The sequence below is a fragment of the Biomphalaria glabrata genome, chromosome 1 (genome assembly GCF_947242115.1).
Source record: "Biomphalaria glabrata chromosome 1, xgBioGlab47.1, whole genome shotgun sequence".
Classification (NCBI taxonomy): domain Eukaryota; kingdom Metazoa; phylum Mollusca; class Gastropoda; family Planorbidae; genus Biomphalaria; species Biomphalaria glabrata.
The window spans coordinates 37,661,906-37,682,901 of record NC_074711.1 but is presented as its reverse complement, the minus strand read 5'-3'; the positions used below and the strand labels follow the sequence as shown (position 1 = coordinate 37,682,901).

The following is a 20,996-nucleotide window of genomic DNA, read 5'->3' as shown; positions in this document are numbered from 1 at the left end:
TTGAACCCCGAAACTTCCCCTAGCCCCTGGCTACACCCATGCAATAATAACTTGATTTTAGCAAATTGCAAAACTGCTTGCATAAAGGGTATAAAAATATATAGAACAAAAATCTCCCTTTATTAAAGTAGCCTCCCCTGTTTTTTTTTTGTCACTATTAATAGTATAATTGAAAGCGTGTTCAGAATAGCCAAATTTAATGTTCAAATAATTATATGTTGAAATATTATAACAATAACACCAGAATTTTCAATAAGGAAATATTTTTTCCCCAAAGAAATACAAATTTTTAGCACAATAGTAAGAGCCGTTTTCGAAATTCAGGTCCCACACAGCGTCCGCCCTACCATGAAGAGCAACAGCATTTTTAACAATCTAATAGGCCTACTAGGATTTGTAATAAAATATATACACAGACCTGACACCGTCGTTAACCATGGACCACAGAAACAGATGACCTTTACTTCAACTGCCCTATAGACCGCAAGGTCTGAAAGGGGAACTTTACTTCTTATTTTGAGTCATTAGTTACCGAAATTTACTAAGCCGTTCACATTTGAGATTCCCTGAATCTAACACCACGAGAATTGACCTACATTTTAAAGAATTCAGGTCACAGTAATGAATTCTCTTTGGCTTTCTGCCCAGCCGGATCAGAGAGTTTGCCTACCCTAGATGTGCGCTAGTCAGCTTGACCTCATTTCGGAAAGCTGGAGATCGATGTTAACGTCAGGACCAGTGGTTCTCATCTATTGGGTGAAATATGTTCTAAAAATGTTTCATTAAAAATGTCTTGGGGCAAATAAGAATGTTGAATCTGCTTTAAAAGATATGGCCACGAAATGTCATGTATCATCAATTAATTTGTTCCAAAAACTAACTAAATAAATTAGAGAAAAAAAAACACACACACACAGCCAAAACAATGTCATAATGCAAGATTGTTTTATGATTAATGTGTGTGTGTGTAAGTGTAGCGCATTACTTTTAAAAAAGAACAAAGCTTGTATTAAAACAATTGTATCAATTAGTTTGGATCAGTCATGTGATTAAATTTGTAATAGATCTAGGCTAACAATAATAAAACTGTACGATTAGAAATATTTTTAACAATTGTTTTAGTTTAGTTTAGCGCTATTTCATGCTTTTAGCTTTCTCACTGCCCTATCACTTGTCTGGACAAGTTGGGAAAACAAAAGGAGGGGGGGAAGGAGTATCTCTGTTAATGTTGTCGTGATCGCTTTTTAAATGCATAAAAAAAACTTGTTCACTCAGGGCTTAAGCCTCATGAAGGGGAATAATTCAACTTATACCACCACATCTTGTCAAGTACGATTTCTTTCTCTTGTTTGATACTAAATAAATAAATTAATTACCAATAGTTAATTAACTAAATGGCTAAATTTTTTACTGACTCTTGTCTTGTCAAGTAAAACAAATAATTATGCAAAATTTCAGCTTGATCCGAGATTGGGTGTGGGAGAAATAGCGTGCACTAACTTTTTACCAGAAAGAGTGAGTCGTTAGAAGCTTTGTAAAAATTACCTAATTTTAAATGTACGAAATTTAGACTTACAAAATATTAAAAAAATTGTTATTAAAAAAAAGGCAACTAAGACAAATATAACTCATACAAATGGTAAAGTAAAATTGAAAAAAAAAAGTTGAAGAAAAATCAACATATAAATTATGGAATAAGAGAAAAAAAATGAAATTTAAAATGATAACAAGAGAAACCTGTGAAAAAGTATTTTACAATATTTTATCTCTCTCTCTATACATATATATGACTTATATTTTAGCTGTCTTGGGGCAAATAAGCCCCTTGCCAATTGCACGGTTGAGACTCTACGTTTAAAACAAGGCTTCACCTACATAACATGACAACTCTGGCCTTTATTAAAACAATTTTATCAAACACTCCAGTCCAGGTCATAGACGTTTAATGAGGTCAACTCTGCGTTTGTGTGTACACGCGTGAGTGTTTTTTGTTTCTCCAAGAGATCCGCTCATCTACAGAAATAGCCCAGGAGCTCTGTCACTCAAGGTAAACACAACCTGCTCGACGCAGCAAAAGGTCGCCGAGTAACTCGGGTTCTATCAACGCAACCCAGGGGGGCGGGGAGAGCGCCACGATGAGGGCGACGGGGGAAGCCAGCGCCCTGCGAACAGGGCATCGACACAGTCGGCAGTCAAACCAGGGCACGGAGCAGCACAGTGTGACCCAGTGAGGACATAGTTAGTAGGCCACTGGGTCAAACAAGGCCAGGCAAGGCCGACCTAAAAAAAAAACACAAATAAGAAAGAAGATCGTCCGTTCGAGGGGTGGTTGCAGAACAGGGCAATGTTTTTGTAGCTCATGATCTGAGATCTTTTAATGAGCACTTCCTAAGGATTAAGGTCAGTAGCTACACTTTTTTCCTCTCTAGATGTTATCGATTTTTCTTTTATAACTTGAATCTTTGGTGAGACTTAATTGGGAGAAGTGACAGTTACCGTAACTGTCCTATAATTTACGCCAAAGGGCAATTGTTTAAATTTTTTTTTTCTGAACTAACTAAATGAGATGGATTTTTGTTTTGGTTTTGACAAAGCTTTATATCATCTTTGTCTGTCTGCATCAAATCTTGTACACGTTATTTTTCCCACTTCCCATTCTCGGGTCAAGTTGTAACTTTGCACAATTATTCATTGTCGAAGAAAATACATGAATCGATTAACAAAATTAAATAAATTAATGATTTAGTGATAACTAATTCAATTTGTATGACATAGAAAAACGGAGATAAATCAGACAGTATTGAGAAATATTGTTGTAATTTTGCGGCCATTTTCCGTTTATAACCTTTGTGTTTTTAAGTATTTAAAAAAATATTTTGCTAATTCTTTTTATAGCTTGATGTCACATTCTCTTTTTCTTCCGACTGTCTCTGTCTCTTTCTCTGTCTCTCTGTTTCTACAACTGACCGTGTCCTTGTCTTTCAAATGTCTCTCGCATTCCTAGTTCTTTTCTGAACGAGACGCAAACATTTGTGTCTAAATCTTTTGTTTGTTTGTTTGTTTGTTATTTACCCATTGAACCCTGTTTTGTCTCTCCTCAGGACTCCGCTAGTGACACCAGCCTTAGTCCTACTGGTCACTATATTTGTTTGTTACTTAAGTCACTTGCTATGGAAACGAAAGTTCGACGCCATGAAAGACAAGACGTGTGGTCTCCCTCTTCCCCCTGGAGACATGGGCTGGCCACTCATTGGACAAAACCTCCAGTTTGCTTGGAAGGTCAGTGACTGTATAGATCCGCTAATCACCTTAGTCCAAGCAAAAAATAAAAAGTTCTCATAACTTGCCACAATGACGTCGACCAGAAAATGCATTGAATTTATAGAATTAAAGTTATCTAATTGAATACGAAGAACATATATATATATATATATATATATATATATATATATATATATATATATATATATATATATATATATATATATATACGAGAAAGAGCTGCACATTAAAGCCATATATCTCTATACAGTAAGATTTTACCTATCTAAGGCTACCTATATCAAACAAAATTAATTAATTACAATTAATTAATTGGTTAATATTTACATGTTTTCTTAGGGACAATAAATAATTATGCAAAGCTTCAAAACTTAATTCGAGAATAGCAAGAGGGAGAAATAAGTGTCCAAGATTCGTACCAGACAAATAGAGGCACGAACAGACGTAGTGAGTTGATGTAAGCTTTGTACAAATTACTTAAACACATGGTGACAGAAGATAAAGTCTAATATCTAACAATAAGAGTTAAACTAAAACGTGGATGCGCTTAGAATGTGATGTTCTTTTGGAAGGAATGTTTGCAATTTACAAAAAAAAGATTAAGTACATCTTTTTACCTTATAATTATTGTAAGGTGTTTTGTGGGTCTGATACAAATCTAAATAAAATATACATTTGTTATGAACCAATTGAACATGACAATTAAAAATTTATTTATTGTAAAATAATAAAACAACAAGTACAATGTCACGTGATTTTCTTTTGAAGAACAAAGATTATTTAAAGGGAAGAACTCCTTTTATACAACTATTCTCTCAATAATGTAGAAGGTATTTCCCTTATTCGATATAAAATATTTATGAATAATTAATTGACTAAGTGGTTAATTTTTAACTTATTCTTGTTTTGTTTGGTAAAATAAATAAGTGCTTAAACGTTCAACATGATCTTACAATAGGTGTAGGAGAAATAATGTGTTCAGTTATCTGTAAATACTGAAGAAATAATTTCCCTTGTTGGTATCTAACAAAATAATTAATTACCATAAATAATTGACTATTTCGTTAATTTCTTTTTATTGATTCAGGTTTTTGTGCAAAGTTTCAACTTGATCACAGAATGGGTGTAAGAGAAATAAAGTGTACAAACCCCTAAACGAAAAAGCTACATAAATGCATAGTTTATAACTTACAAATGTAAAAAAAACAAAAACAAAATAGACAGCATTATATTATAGGAATTTTTACCAATAGCAACTGCAAATCTCCATGGCCACAAATTTCTAGTCGGTTTGTTTTATTTGTCGAGGTTCATGACGGCATTGAGTCCACGTTTTACTCAATAAGATAACAGGGAAACAGCCAACTACTTCTGTATAGGGACTCATAATGTTGAATAAAAAATGTGAATTTATTTTTCAAACCAGAATTTGTGAGTCTCAATCCTTGGTTTTGAGTTTCTCGTTTGTGGGCTATTTGAATGAGCTTCTTCTGTACTAGAATGAATGAATCTAGGATTGGGATCTGAGTTTGTGGGCTATTTGAATGAGCTGCTTCTGTATTAGAATGAATGAATCTATGATTGGGATCTGAGTTTGTGGGCTATTTGAATGAGCTGCTTCTGTATTAGAATGAATGAATCTATGATTGGGATCTGAGTTTGTGGGCTATTTGAATGAGCTGCTTCTGTATTAGAATGAATGAATCTATGATTGGGATCTGAGTTTGTGGGCTATTTGAATAAGCTGCTTCTGTATTAGAATGAATGAATCTATGATTGGGATCTGAGTTTGTGGGCTATTTGAATAAGCTGCTTCTGTATTAGAATGAATGAATCTATGATTGGGATCTGAGTTTGTGGGCTATTTGAATAAGCTGCTTCTGTATTAGAATGAATGAATCTATGTTTGGGAACTGAGTTTGTGGGCTATTTGAATGAGCTGCTTCTGTAGTAGAATGAATGAATCTATGATTGGGTTCTGAGTTTGTGGGCTATTTGAATGAGCTGCTTCTGTATTAGAATGAATGAATCTATGATTGGGATCTGAGTTTGTGGGCTATTTGAATGAGCTGCTTCTGTATTAGAATGAATGAATCTATGATTGGGATCTGAGTTTGTGGGCTATTTGAATAAGCTGCTTCTGTATTAGAATGAATGAATCTATGATTGGGATCTGAGTTTGTGGGCTATTTAAATAAGCTGCTTCTGTATTAGAATGAATGAATCTATGATTGGGATCTGAGTTTGTGGGCTATTTGAATGAGCTGCTTCTGTATTAGAATGAATGAATCTAGGATTGGGATCTGAGTTTGTGGGCTATTTGAATGAGCTGCTTCTGTAGTAGAATGAATGAATCTATGATTGGGATCTGAGTTTGTGGGCTATTTGAATGAGCTGCTTCTGTAGTAGAATGAATGAATCTATGATTGGGATCTGAGTTTGTGGGCTATTTGAATGAGCTGCTTCTGTATTAGAATGAAAGAATCTATGATTGGGATCTGAGTTTGTCTACGCGTAAAAAAAGGTTCATTACAAGTCAGTACTATTCAAGTGAAGAATGACTTCAAAACTTTGATTCCAATAAGTCGTCGTACAATAGGTCGTAATAGACATTTTAAACAGTAGTGAATGTCGATCATTATTTTTCAAATTATCAGATAAACTGGCTCTTAACCACAAAAAAAAAGTAATTGTATGCAATGTTCAGTTTTATTCGAACCCCTAGCGGTCGTCTCACAAATCACATGGGGACCGCGGACCACAGTTTTGAGAACCACTCTATTATTGGAAATTCTACTGTTGTTTAAACAAATGGAAACATCCTGTTTATTGTTTATAACTTTCTACAGTTACATCAACATTGACCTTGACATTTTTTATTACCTGATAGCTATGAAGGATTTAAAATTACAAATAAGTTTCATAATATAATTTTTTAAATATTTCAAATTAAAAGTAAAACTGTTATTATATGGTTGTTAACCAACAATGTAACATAACAATTAAATATATCAAAGTTAAATTTAAGTACATTACAAGGCACAGTACAGTAAGAGATTAATTTCTCTCCATATTTTATTTGTTCACAGAAAGCTCAGTTTTTTGTTGACAATTTTCTCCAATACGGTAATATCTACAAGACCCACATCTTTGGCAGTCCGATGGTCAGGCTAACTGGGGTTGATTACATCTGGCCACTGGTCAGCAGAGAATCTCAGTTACTGTCAATGAATGTACCCAAATCGAGTCGAGTTATGTTTGGAGAAAACAGCCTTGTCATCTACACAGGTGTGGAGCATTTCAAACTGAAGAAAAAACTGTTGACTGCCTTTACTCCAGTCAGGTAGGTCTTTGGGTAGATACCATTGTCGTGTATGAATCGGGTACAATCTTATTCAATCATGCACTCATAAATCACCGTCTGGTTCAAGAACAAGATACGCCATTAAACGATATAAAAAAAAAAACAATTTAACTTATATCGCGATGTTAATAAACAAACTGTTATTTCAAAGTGACTTCAGAACGTCTGAGACATGAACTAGTGGAGATAATTTAGATCCATAAATATATCTAGAAAAAAAAAACAATCTAAATTTATGAATGTCAATGTCTTTGACTTCAAAGATTAAGAATGAGTGCAGTGTTTCACATTTCCACGCAAACCCAGTTACGACCTGAATATTGTCCACCATCTGATGCAGACAAAGTTGTTGTCCTGCTGGGTGTGGGTTTAAGTTTTCTTTACGTCTTCTGCACCTGTCATCTACAAGAGCTTTTCTTTGTCCGCAAATGTCCCGCGTCCTTCGTGAGAGCTCTCCAACTGTCTCTTTCTGCTGCCAGCTATTTTCCTCTAAACCTACTAACGATGAAAAAGTTTGAACAGGTGAGTCTTAAGGTTTTTTTTTTGAAAATAGTGAATCATTTTCCTTGTCTGGGCTTGATGGGGATCGAGTTTTGAATTCTTGATCTGTTTACAGTCTTGATGCCCAAACTAAGGTCATAGATCATTCCGTTTGATCGTCTTAAGAGCTGAGCCGAAGGCTCTTCGAGCTCTAAGTTTGAAAAAAACCCTGTTTGGACGCCAAACAGTAAAAAAAAACCTGTGTGAAACAGTTCTGTTTGAGAGAGACCCGAGTCAATGCCTATGTAAAGCATTGCTGTTTCAAATGCCTTTGGCCCCGGACGCATGCTTGGTTGAACATGGCCGAGGACACCGGGAGCCTCCGCCATTTTCCTTTGTTATACCAAGCTAACCGTGGGGGACTCGCCATTTATGTAACGGTCCCTTGAGGAACAGCGCATGGATGTGTGACAGGTTTATGGGGACTCTGTTGCAACCCCGCCCGTGCAAGAGGTGGACTCTCGTCTACCCCACGTGACTTATGTTTCGCCATTCATTTAGCCTAGCTACCCCCTCAAGTAGCCGTTTCCACCCGGGTGCCACGATGAGGCAGAACAGCGTACCCGGGCATAGGTCATTCCTGCCAGTGACGTGGTGCTATCGAGTCTCCTGAACAACCTCTACCCACACTACACAGTGAAGCCTGAGAAAGTTGGTTCCATTGGACTCGTCCATTTTGTTTTTTTGGTTGATGCGCAAGTGCACATAAACCAGAAATTTAAATGACCCTCAGGCTTATAAATGAATGGGCAGCACTAGTATACAAAACAAAATATAGATCATAGAAATAAAATTTGAGAAGCGTGTAGCGGTTTACACATGTTTCTGAGGGATGCAAGATTTTTGTTGGAGGTAAATTTAGATTGATGGTTATGATGCGTTGAGGGTCTCAATGCGAGACTATTGTGACGTCAACAGAAACGCATTACACATTACAGCTTTCGTATCTCTGTAATTATTTATTCCCCAGTTTCAATAACCGCTTCGAACAATTTACAGTTTTCAAAAATCAAACTTTGGAAAACGTCTACACGAGAGACTCGGAGAGAGCTGCACTGTTCATTGTAATTGTAACTAAATATCAATTGGTCTTCCTGTTGTAGGCACACTAAATGTTCACTATATAAATCCATCTAGGCTGAACGACTATTTGCCTTGCATACAAGAACACATCAGGAGGCATTTGCTGGCCTGGTGCTGTCAGGGTAGAATGCTGGCGTTTCCCGCATGCGAGAAGCTGATGGCGGACATCATGGTTGAGATCACGTTGGGATGCCGCAAGGAACACGATCCCGATGGCCTGGTGAGGGAATCTTTCAGAACCGTGAACAAGAATTTGATTAGTCTACCTCTCAGTGTTCCTGGATCAGGGTACTATCAGGCAAGAATAATACACTAATATATACATATATCACATACATATTTGTCTGCACTCTTGGCTTAATAATACATTGATAATAAGGTTTTAGGGGGATATTTGTTATGAGCTATTTGGAAGGAACACAATCTGATTTTTGGCCTAGACTCGCCCTAGACCAAAAAAATCTCAGCTCAATGTCCTATCAGAATGTTCGATCATACAAAACCATGTCCTCCAGTTAGCCACGCTAAATCCATTTTTAATTTATACTATTTGACAAGAGAGGAGACTAGATAGAAGAATGTATACATATTCCGTGTATTTACGGAATCATCTCATTTTCCTGATATGTCTGTGATAAAGTTAGAGACCTTCCTTTACTTCTAACCTATACGACTAATCGCCGTTAAAGTCGGAATTCTCTGAGGATAACTAACTAAAATGCCTTTGAGGAAGTAGAAATCTGACATCTGTCAAAGATTTACAAGATTTTTTAAAGAGAACTTGAAACGGTCTTCAACGGTTGTATTAAATGAAACAAAATACTACACTATATAGGGGAAACACATTAGTAAGGTTTAGTAATAGCAGTTAGAATTCTTTTCTAATACTCTTTATTTTAGGCTCAGAAAGCGAGGAAAGTCTTAGTCGAGTTCATCCTAAACAGGTTGTCCCAAAGAGGTGACACAGATCACATCAGCATGCTAGATGTTTTACTGGTCAATCAATCGTTGGACAACACAGAGGCTGACAATGGTGGTCTCAGTCGCGAGGAGATCGTCGACAATGCATTAACAACACTGATCGCAGGTTCAGGAACCACTTCTGGCGCACTTAGCTGTTTGATACTCATGCTGGGTAAATACCCGGATGTACTGGAAACTCTTCGCGCTGAATTGAACAAGAAAGGATTGCTGCATGCAGGTAATTGTATTTAAATTGTATGCAATATTAATGCATTTTAACGCTACAAATCTACAAACTATTTATAAAACTGTATTGTGTTTTGCTAAGAATCTTAAAGTATAGTAATAAAAAAAGTGAAACCTAACTAGTTGATGTAGATAGTAGATATGGTTGTCTTACAGAAAAAAATGAGTTATTTACCGTGCTGTAGTTTATAGTTTAATCCCAAGTCTTAACCTATGAGTTGAGCTAATGTATGCGATGTTACGATCAAAGTATTTTAAACCTTGTAATTACAACGTTCATTTACCGATGTGATAACTATCATGCTTATAATAATGTATTTGTTCTATCACTATCTTGTGACTTGAATTTCGCTATATTTTGTTGTTGATAATTTCTCAGACAAAACAGTGCCTCTGTCTTACGAGAACATATTGACACTAGAGTATACTCAGTGGATCATAAAGGAAGTTTTAAGGCTCCTTCCTCCAGTGGGAGGCGCTTTCCGAAAAGCCGAGAAGACTCTGGAACTTGGAGTAAGTACAGTAAGAAGTTTTAGGGCGCACTAATTTTTTTACGTGTAACAACAGTAAAGCTAATCATTTATTTGATAACGTATAGACTTTGAAAACACATTATATCTAAAAATGTGGCTTTGAACAATTATTAAATTTTTTTAAACCCAGCCTTTTTTTCATTCATCCACGTTTTCCATCTTGCATAAAGATTGAAGCTAAACTTTGGGTGACTTGATATCCAACTGTTTGTTTTGTCTTCAGAACTACCAGGTCCCAAAAGGATGGTCGGTCATGTACAGCATCAGAGACACACACAATACTTCAGACTTGTTCCATGACAGAAACTTGTTCTTACCTGAACGTTGGCAGGACACAACATTGCAGGTAAGGCAGTGATTCAGAATAAATAATCGTATAGCCAGAGCTTTCTTTGATTTGAAATTAGTTGAAATATGTTGCTTCGATTGAAATTCAAATGGACGCCATGATGATAATTGATTCAATAACAGAGCAACACAAACTCTCATGTTAAATATTTGTTTCGATGCTTGATAGAAAATGCTTTGGAAATAAAGGTTTCTGCCTATTTTTAAATAAACTTCAAAAATTGTTTCGTAACATGAAATGCCATCTATCACCATGCATTGCATTTTTGTATTCTTTTAAAGACAACTCTTCGCAAGCCTGAATCCTGTAGTTATATCCCCTTTGGAGCTGGCCCTCGTTCATGTCTAGGAAAGTCTCTTGCCGTCTTGGAGATGTCAGTGTTTCTGATTGAGTTAGCTCGTCTGGTGGACTGGGAGCTGCACAACCCTGCCGCTAACATGGTCTACTTGCCGGTGACCAAATGTGAGGACGATCTGCCGGTGACCTTTCATCTTCGCCAATAATCACTTCTATTGTGTGAGGTAGACAGAGAAGTTACTCATATCTTGTTGTCTGTTGCTAAGGGAATCCATTTTGTTTTGTGTGTGATATTTATAACAAATTGGGCATTATGTCATGTGTTATGATTTAGTAAGAGATTGAAAGAGAATCACATTCCCAGAGCAAACGCTGATCAACTAATCGTACCTTAATTTGCCACATTCAACGAGCAAGAAAGAACGACCATCGTAGTTTGCTACATTAATGCTACTTTAAAGCTACTTTATTGCTGCTTTAAAGCTACTTTGAAGCTACTTAAAGGCTACTTTAAAGCTGCTTTAAAGTTACTTTGAGGCTAATTCAAGTCTATTTTATGGCTGCTTTATAGCTACCTATTTGCTTGCTTCAATGCTACTCTAAATCTACTTTTTTCCCCTGAAAATTAACACTTTTTATAATCAAGTTGCTAAATCCAAATTGATTCCATTAGGTTTCATCACTATATCCAAATTGTTTTCTATCTGTAAGAAAATATTGAACTCTCAACGTAGTGTTGTGGGGTAACAAACTTAATTGAAAGTAAGAAATCCCGATAGTACCACCTTAAAATTAAGACAATCAATATTTCAATTGTTCCTTTAGGTTTTATTTTTATTAAAAAAAAAAAGAAAAATGTAAAAAAATAAAAGAAAGGAAAAACCGTTGTAAAGGTAAGATAAAGTTAACTCAGTGAAATAATTAACATGTGCTTAGAAATTATCCAAAAGTTCATGAACAAAGAGAGTTCCAAAACAAAAAAACGAAGTAAAAAGTTTGCTTGACAGTGCAAGAATATTGGAGACATCTGAAGCAAAGTTACTTGAAGTTAGCTGCTTCAAGAATTTATGCAGGCCACTAATCTCAGAATCTGTGAATTATAAGATAAGATAAAAGTGTGGAGTCATAAGAATAACAAAAATGTTCAAGCACGAACAATTTCATTCATTGAAATATAGAAATCAGAAGCTGTGTCAATGAAAAAACAAACAAACGGATAATCATACATTCTTAAATGCGAATGTGTGTGAGGCTATTTTCGTGTTTTGAAATCTTGTCTAATGAATGACTTTGTACGGCGCTCTGTTTGGCTATGGGCTGAAACAACCGATTGAAATTCCAGATGTCAAATGATAGAAATCTTCACTTTTAGAAAACCCGCTCGTCGTGACGTATTCAATCCAATGGAAGATGCTTTCAGAAGAACTTTTAGCATACATGAAAGAAGAAACAAGAGCACGAAGATTCTGGTGAGTTCCTTTGGCTACCACTGGATAAAGTTCATTAATAACTACGACAAAGTCAAAGGAAATAAAACATTGCGATACAGTTCCTATGGACTAATTGTAATGACCTACTAAATAAATGACATAGACGCTACAGTTCAGCTCCTGTTGGCTAGGTCGAACGTGGTAGACAAAAGACACTCTGTACTAGGATGAAACTCCTGGTGACTTTTGTCCAACTAAATGCATGTCACACATTAAGAAAAACCTGCTTGATGCAACTACCGGTGAGATGTTGTAAGCTTCTAATAGGTTCCAAATAAACTTAAAGAGTATCAGTTAGATCTAATGGTTGTGTTCCAGTCTAAATCACTTTGCGTGACGTCAAGTAACTCATTAGAAAATACAACATCAGGATGAATCTCCCGGTGAGAGGATTAATAAAGATGAAAGTCAGAAATCGTATTGCTTCCCTAACAAGATCGCAACCTTAAGAAATGCTCTTTAAAGTTTTGAATACGCCCTGAATGTACTTTTACATTATTTTTTTTCTCGTTCTGTTTATAACAAACTGAAAGGAATTTTTATTGGTTCATTTCTTACAATTGGGAAATATTACCTTCTGTTCAGAGCACAAACAAAATAGTTTGTAGTTCTTTATCCTTGGACATTTAGTTCAACTCTGAGACACGTAGCGTGCACTTAGTTTAGGATTAAACACAACATATGGCTAGTTTATCGACAAGCATATGGACACGTATCTCTATTTATTATCTCTATTTAATGATTACATTCTATTGACACAACCCAGAACCAGGGTCGGATTTACACTTGATAAGCCCTAAGCTATTTGAGATGAGGAGAGCCTAGTAGTCAGCATAACGCATTTGTTCCTTAGCTAGTATCCCTTGAACTATTTTTGAGGGGACCCCCAAAAAGTTTCGTCCCTAAAGTCATAGCTTACATTTCCTAGAAATAAATGCAGCTCTTCAGAGAACCAAAAAAGCCTAAATCATGTTGTACCTATAACCTTGTTGCAGTCAAAGGTAGGCCTACTTACTTTCTTTTTTGTGCATTTTATCGAAGGCCGTGCAAGTCGTAGGACCCGCGGGCCCAATCGTGCCAATACAAAATACGTTTTTAATTAGGTTCACAAATCTTCCGATAATTCAAGTTGACCCATCTCAGAAACCTTATCGCAAACTTAGTATCGAGTCCATGTTGAGTACATTAAGATCAACTTACTGCCACATTCTTGCCTCACAGTTGTAACAGAATGTATTGTGTGTATGTTCAGAATGTATTGTGTGTATGTTCAGAATTTATTGTGTGTATGTTCAGAATGTATTGTGTGTATGTTCAGAATTTATTGTGCGTATGTTCAGAATTTCTTGTCTGTATGTTCAGAATTTCTTGTCTGTATGTTCAGAATTTCTTTTCTGTATGTTCAGAATTTCTTGTCTGTATGTTCAGAATTTCTTGTCTGTATATTCAGAATTTCTTGTCTGTATGTTCAGAATTTCTTGTCTGTATGTTCAGAATTTCTTGTCTGTATGTTCAGAATTTCTTGTCTGTATGTTCAGAATTTCTTGTCTGTATGTTCAGAATTTCTTGTCTGTATGTTCAGAATTTCTTGTCTGTATGTTCAGAATTTCTTGTCTGTATGTTCAGAATTTATTGTCTGTATGTTCAGAATTTATTGTGTGTATGCTCCTGTATGTGAATGCAGGTGTAATTTTGATCCATTTTTAACCTACATGTTCAAAACAAACTTAAGGTTGAGATTATGATTACGATTATGGCTTATATTTATGTATATGTATTATATTTAAAATATAAACATGTCTGTCTATTTTACACATGAGCATTATTATATCATGTGTGTTATTGTTAATTGTTTTATTATTTTGTTTACTCCCATTGTAGTCTGAAAAAACACTGTGGGCTTATATATTCTATCTATATATTGTGTTCAGTGATTGATGTAAACATGTAACTCTGTGTTCTATCTGTATTTCACTATGCAGATTTAACCGCGAATCTAACACGTGCCATAGGAATGCACTTCTCTTATGTTGTCAAAGATTCGGAACACTGTTAACTGTGTACGATCTCCCTTCAAACCAAATTAGATTTCAAGGAGAAAGGGAAGTAACAAGTAAATAGTAGTTCTGCCTTTGACAACCACGAGTTGTGCTTTGTACCATAGATTAATGGATTATAATGTAAATATTAAGAACATACTTTTTTTTGTTTTTTTTTAAAATTATTGTTCAAACATACACATTTTATAAAGCTGTAAATATTTCTTTTATTCTGTTTCTGCTCGACTGATTTGTAATAAGTAATTCATATAATATATTAGTGAGTGATTGGTGATTGACATATCTATCACAGTAAAGTAAGGCTTTGACACATGATCATCTCAAACTTTGTGATATATATTATGTTTCAATACAATTGTCAAGATTGTATTTCAAATAGTAGTTTTTCATCTTAACATACTGCAACAATAAAGTGACCTTTGAAAATGCTCCAAAAGCAAAGGGAGACAAACTGATCGTAATGAAAAATAAAAAAGAAGGATGTAGGCTTTTCCCATTTTTGTTACAAATACAAAAGGTCACGGGAAGATAAGTATTCACACAGTTTCTCACCAGTTAATGAAAGATTCTAGAGTTCCTTATTATTTATGAATGCAAAGCAAGCTTCAATAATTAGAACAATATGAATATTACAGTGGAATGATTTGGCAAGGTATTTTAAATCACAAATACATGTTAGTTAATTATATCACCAATCAAGAACACATCTCTATTGTATTTTCATTACATCAGTTTCTTATGCTTTTTGTCAATTACACGAAATAACTTGTGGTTATAGACCAAGAACTTCATATTTTTCCAACCCATTTACCATCATTCTGTGAAAGTTATTTGGAGACAAGTCTTACTTATGTGACAACTCCATGTTATTTGATCCTTCGGTCTTAGGGACAATATTTATTGTTTCAGGTCTGGTTGATTAAATATTAATTCTTCTGTTCAACATTTCAAAGAGATGCATAAATAACATTACACACGAGCGTATTTACGTGTTTATTTTGGTAAAAGTGTTTTTGTTTGTTTTAAGCTGGAGTGTATACATCATTAGTAAATATATTTAAAAAATTGACGATTTACCTCCCTTAATTACTTGTACAATGTCTATCTCTTCTGATGTGTCAGGATGTTTGCTTACTTAATGAATCCAAATATTGTAACCAGGGTATACAACTCTACACATTTGAAGTAAAGATAAAACATTATTTTGATTGTTCAATGATCTTAGAATTTTTGAAAGGAGAAAGTTGTAATCATTCTTTCTAACAATGTAACTCCACCTTATATTCTCTCGTCACTGAGACTGTCAGCTGTCTTGTTCTAGTGGTGAACCTGAGTATATCTTGGGATAGTCTAGCACAGTGTTTTCCCTAACAGTGTTCAGCGGAACTCTTCAGTTCCGTAAGGCTTGAAAAGATGTTCCATAAACTATTGGAACAAATAATCATTAGTTCTTCTCGGAAAAAAACAACAACAAAAACAAACTATAACAACATGAGATTAAGCTTGGAACTCTTTTTAATATGAAACAAAGAAACAAAGATCAAACTTAAAATGATTTCTTTGTCTGAGTAGTACATTACTATTTCAAAACAAGATTGTTATTTTATTTCTGTTTCTTACAGTTTATTTGTGACGCACACATCTGTATAGTTTATTTTAGTTTTCTAATTAGAATTAATTTATTCTAATTTAAAATACTGTTTAAATAAAAAAAAAATAATCCGACTAAAAAAAAAAGCAATGCATGCTGCTAAATTCTCAGAAAATGGAAAGTGTTCCGTTAGAGTCCGGGAAACACTGGTCTATCAAGTATATTAAATACAAATAGAATAACTGTATTTCATTAATAAAAGAATAGTTAAGTATGAATAAAAATATGATTTTGGTCTAAAAACTAGTTGTTCAATGTTTTTAGTTTATGGAGAGAGAGAGAGAGAGAGAGAGAGAGAAAGAGAGATAGAGAGCAGGAGAATTAATGTGCACACCAAAAATTAAATTAAACTAAAATTTAACCAAATTTGTCGGTGCACTTTGACCATAGAAATGCCACCATCGCATATTTCATATCAAATATCGTATTTCCGTACATATAAACCCGCGGGTTATACAAATTTAGCAATGGATGTTGTGCGGGATATACAAAGGTGCGGGGTTTACAAAATTTATTTTACTCATAAACATAGCTTAACGGAAACTAGGGACATAAACCTCCTATAGTTCGCTGTGTGTTTGTGAAATGTACATTAAAGTCATTCTAAACATCAAGAAAACAAATGTGCCTACCGATGATAGTAATTTATTACAATACCTCTATTTAGTCACTCCTTCATGGGGGAACTTGGGTGGGGGGACGCCGATTTCAAAAACAACTTTAACGATTTTCTAAGAAATTTAACAGTTGATGTATATCGCTGATAGCTCGCTGGGAAAACTCTAGTTTGACCGTAAACATTTTTTAAAGTAAAAAAAAAAAGATGCAAATTTGGCAACAGGCTAAATCTAGGCCTAGATCCAACATCGATTTTGAAAGGACTATCGCGTTCTTGAAAGTTAATTTCCGAATGTAAGGCATTATTGATTCAAGAGTTTAATAAATTAATAATTATGTATATTTAAAGGCCTATCATTGGAACAATAATAATAACAATAAAGAACATGACGTAGGCAGCCATAATGGACTACACATTGACTGGTGAGTACATTTAAAGTTGCTTCAATTTTATTGAAATACTATCACAGTTTTACAAATATTTTTACGTAAATCTTATTTTATTACATTATAAATTGTATAATGGAGGTATTGTCTTTTAAAAAATTGCAGATCACGCTTTGCACATGCGGGGTATATAAGAGTGCTGGCCCTACGAGTTTGATTTTTAATTATTTTGTAATTTGTGCGCGGTATACGCGTGTGCGAAGTATATGCGTGAAAATAAGGTAATCACTTAAAGGTAAACCTAAGATCCTTACACTTTATGGTGGTTATATTGTTGTGTAAACTCTAGGTTCGAGTGAGAAATTAGAATATTAAAATTTAAAAAATAACATATTTTCAGTTTTTATCCGTAAACAGAACTCTGTGTGCTGTGTGTGTGTATGTGTATGTGTGTTTACAGTTCACAAATATAAAAAAAAAAGCTTTCTAAAATAAAGTATTTTATGACAAAACACACACACATATTTTCCTCATTTTTTATTTCGTTAAATTCATATCAAAATACATATACGTTATAGAATAGCAAAATTTACATATTTGGAACCAATGTAGCAATACGCTGTCTCAGAACAGCTAAAGAGTCAACCAGTCATTTCAATACTTCAAACTAATCTTGTATAGCTGGGGTGTATAGCTGGGGTGTGTAGCTGGGGTAATGATTTGGTCATAAAACTAGTTTTAGTCACTTCCTACAGATAAAATCTAATCGACATTTTATTTCATACGAAACATATTCACGAACATTATTCACGTTCTAACTCCGTACCAGGGTCAGATTGTGTATTACTGGGGACATAACAAACCAATTAGCAAAACTATTTCAAAAATTCAATTGTGAGTTAAAGATGTTTACTTTGAATGTTTAATTATAAGCCTGCACTGTGCCACACTAAGGATCAATACTCAAAAAAAAAAAACTTGCTTAGAAGTTCTGTACTTGAAAAGCTTTTAACTTTATATCATTATATTGTTATTAGTAAGAAAAGGGAGGGGAGATCCATTATAATTCAACACAATAAATACTAGAATTTGCTGGACAAAGGAAGGTATGAGGAAGCCTTTAACTTTATACCACTATATTGTTATAGGTGAGAAAAACATGGAAGGGGTTCCTTGGCAAAACAATCATATAGCCTGGGAACAGGTCAACGGGCGTAGCCAGTGGTTAATGCTTGTTGTTTATAGATTTTGTATTAATAATAAACATGCATAATAGTACGAGATTTTTAAAAATGTGTCTACTGTCATGCTTAAGACAACAGGATAACGACATGACGACAGACACACAACAATAAGACAAATTTGTCTGTCCAAGATTACGTCTTCCTCTTGGCGTTCACGTCTGCTAACCATTGCAGTATGTAGTCAGTCTTGCTCCTAGCAGAAGACCAGGGCCCATATGTACTGCTGGCATGGAAAGAAGCATTCTACTGTTAGAATGATATTCTAATATAATTCTAATAATCATAAATAAAATAATATAGCGTACGCTTAATAGGACTACATGATCGAATCGTTATTAAAAAACAAAAACAACGTTATGTAAAATAATGCTTTGCTTTTATTTATCCGATTTTTACACAAAGAAAAAGGAAGAACCTATTTGATATCATGTGTCAATTTTCGGTACACTTTTAGAACTGTAATAAACAGTTTCACTGTACCATATATAGTAACCCTCGACACTAAAATCAGACTGATGCGCTCCCTGGTCACGGCCAGATGCTAGCGCATCTTGGGCGCTGACTGATCTCGAGAAGAGGATCCTAAAAATAGAAATGAGATGCTACAGAAAGATCCTAGGGATCACTTATGAAGACCGTATCAGGAATGAAGAGATTAGATACAAGATTAACACACAAATTGGACCCCACGATGACCTGCTAACCACTGTCAAAAAAACTATAAAAAAAAAACAACTTAAAATTCTATGCCCACATAACAAAGTGATTATGGCTCGCAGCGACCTTTCTTCGGGGAACAGTACCAGGAAAAGAAGAAAAGGCAGACAGAGAAGACTTATATTTAGACTTTAGATTTCATGGCACAATTTAGGCCACGTCGCGCCTTAGGACTTCTTCCTCCATTCAACAAGCACAGTAGGAGCTTTAATGACTATACAAGTTACTGTTTAAGTTTTACAAAGTATACAAACTACTGTTTAAGTGTTAACAACTATACAAGTTTCTGTTTAAATGTTAAAAACTATAGAAGTTACTATTTAAGTGTTAAAAACTATACAAATTACTGTTTAGGTTAAGTGTTAAAAAGAACATGTTACTGCTTCAGTTTTACAAAATATACAAGTAACTGTTTAAAAGCGACTATGATAAAAATTCACCAGATATCCATTTCTTCCCCCCCTCCTTTTTTTTTCTCAACTGGTCCAGGCAAGTGATAGGATCATAGCGTATTGAGAAAGCTAAAAGCATGAAATAGCGCTAAACAAACAATTGGTAAAAATACTTCTAATCCCACAGATTTATTGTTGTTGGCACTTGTTGGTCTAGATCTATTACAAATTTAATTACATGACTGATCTAAACTAATTGATACAATTACACTTCGTAAGTTTTAAAGTATTTAAAAAAATGTTTTTCTTGTTTTAAACATTTAAAAAGAAATATTTTACTTGTTCATATTTAGCACGCATCCTAAGCAATGAAAAAATAGTTTGAGGAAGTCATTATTTAAAGGTGAAGCCCTATACGGCAGCACTGCTGTTAATCCGGCCATGCATAGAACACTAAATGATATTCCAAATTGCTCTTTATTCTCATTACAAAGGGTTTAGGTTTAAAGATATAAGATATAGTTTTATGTAAGTCAGACGATTTTACCTGTGAGTCTCAATACAGTGACCTAAGTTGTTAGTCTGTGCATCAATTAAAGCAGGAATGTCTTCAGCGTCTCTGTCAACATACGTCATTCTTGGGGGCCTTAAACTACGTTCGTTATACAGACTGGATAAAGGAGACCAGTGTTTTCTGTATTTCATAGCATGAGAGTTATTGTTCTTTATGCCTGCACCCTTCGCACTGCGATCTTGTTGTCTGGAAAATGAACGAATTTCGCTTTTTTCGGCCGTGTCGCAGATTGCAGTACATCTTCGACTGTGAATTGGATGGGACACGTCATCACGAAGCCTCCAAAAGTCATGATTCGCCTCAGAGTCTGGTTCACCAGATGGTATGCGTATACGTATTGAGTGCTGTCGTTTGGCACAATGAATAATCTCACATTCTGGACTGGTTTCATCACTGCTGCCCAAGACGCGGAAGTCATTTGTGTTTCCGCTGAACCAGGTTTTCACAGGCAAGCTGCTGGCAGAGTTGTCCAAACGACATCTTTGTTTACCGAATTCAGAATCACTCCTCGACTTGGGTAGTTTTCCTGAACTTAATTGAATCATCTTGGTGGTTTTTCTGGTTTCAGCGTTCCGTCTTTTAACAGTTGGCTCATCGTTGTCAATGAGGTGTAGCGACTTTCCCTTGACGTCTAGCCAAATACCAACGTTTGGTGGTGCTTCAGATTCTTTTTTGATTTGATTCCTTTTACCTGGGACAACATTCGGCACGTTTTTAGAAGCGATTCTTTTATGTACAGCAGTCATGTCGTCCGCAAACTCAGTGTAGTTGTCTATAGATGTTTAAAAAAAAGAAAGCAGGTCATTTATAAATCCTATATAACTGATAGAATTACACACAAATTAAATTCAAAGTTTAAAAAAAAATTGTCAAATAGTGTTGGGTTTAGAAAGTAATTAACTTTTATAATGACATATTTAGAAGCATGAAACAATGCAAGATTCAATGTTGCGAGGTAATGTCTTTATACAATGTACAATTTATAACAATTTTCTTTATTGTAAAAACAACCACTTGGTTCTGATTGATAACAATAAATAGCATCGTCTCTTGAACTCTTCTAGATTGAAATAGAATTAATTTTAAACATTTTTTTCCGTCGCTTTTTTTAGTTTGGATGTAAGTATTTCCCTTAAACAGTATTGCGTTACAATCCTTTCGATATAAGATTAACTCATTAAACTACGGAATAGTATCACTTACATT

General features: G+C 34.8%; 2 protein-coding genes across 7 annotated transcripts in view; one reads left to right on the top strand and one right to left on the bottom strand.

The window, feature by feature from the left end:
• Positions 1–15,699, top strand: part of LOC106068684 (cytochrome P450 26A1-like) — a 28,233-nt gene extending 12,534 nt beyond the window's left edge. The window contains exons 1-8 of one of the 2 annotated variants that reach the window (XM_013228139.2): positions 2,359–2,400; positions 3,102–3,279; positions 6,372–6,625; positions 8,324–8,567; positions 9,170–9,470; positions 9,858–9,991; positions 10,235–10,357; positions 10,642–15,699. In XM_013228139.2, coding sequence (XP_013083593.2) covers positions 3,193–3,279; positions 6,372–6,625; positions 8,324–8,567; positions 9,170–9,470; positions 9,858–9,991; positions 10,235–10,357; positions 10,642–10,863 — 1,365 coding nt within the window. In that variant the 5' untranslated portion in view covers positions 2,359–2,400; positions 3,102–3,192 and the 3' untranslated portion in view covers positions 10,864–15,699. Of the gene's footprint in view, positions 1–2,358; positions 2,401–3,101; positions 3,280–6,371; positions 6,626–8,323; positions 8,568–9,169; positions 9,471–9,857; positions 9,992–10,234; positions 10,358–10,641 lie in introns of those variants that run through there. The other variant, XM_056035028.1, reaches the window with a different exon arrangement.
• Positions 15,700–17,383: 1,684 nt separating this feature from the next.
• The window catches only part of LOC106068690 (uncharacterized), a 20,940-nt gene continuing 17,327 nt past the window's right edge, over positions 17,384–20,996 (bottom strand). For 4 of the 5 annotated variants that reach the window (XM_056035066.1, XM_056035056.1, XM_056035046.1 and 1 more), the window contains exons 3-4: positions 19,764–20,562; positions 17,384–18,330 (exon numbers count right to left, since the gene is read on the bottom strand). In XM_056035066.1, the coding sequence (XP_055891041.1) occupies positions 18,240–18,330; positions 19,764–20,562 (890 nt within the window). In that variant the 3' untranslated portion in view covers positions 17,384–18,239. The remainder of the gene's footprint in view (positions 18,331–19,763; positions 20,563–20,996) is intronic. The other variant, XM_056035073.1, reaches the window with a different exon arrangement.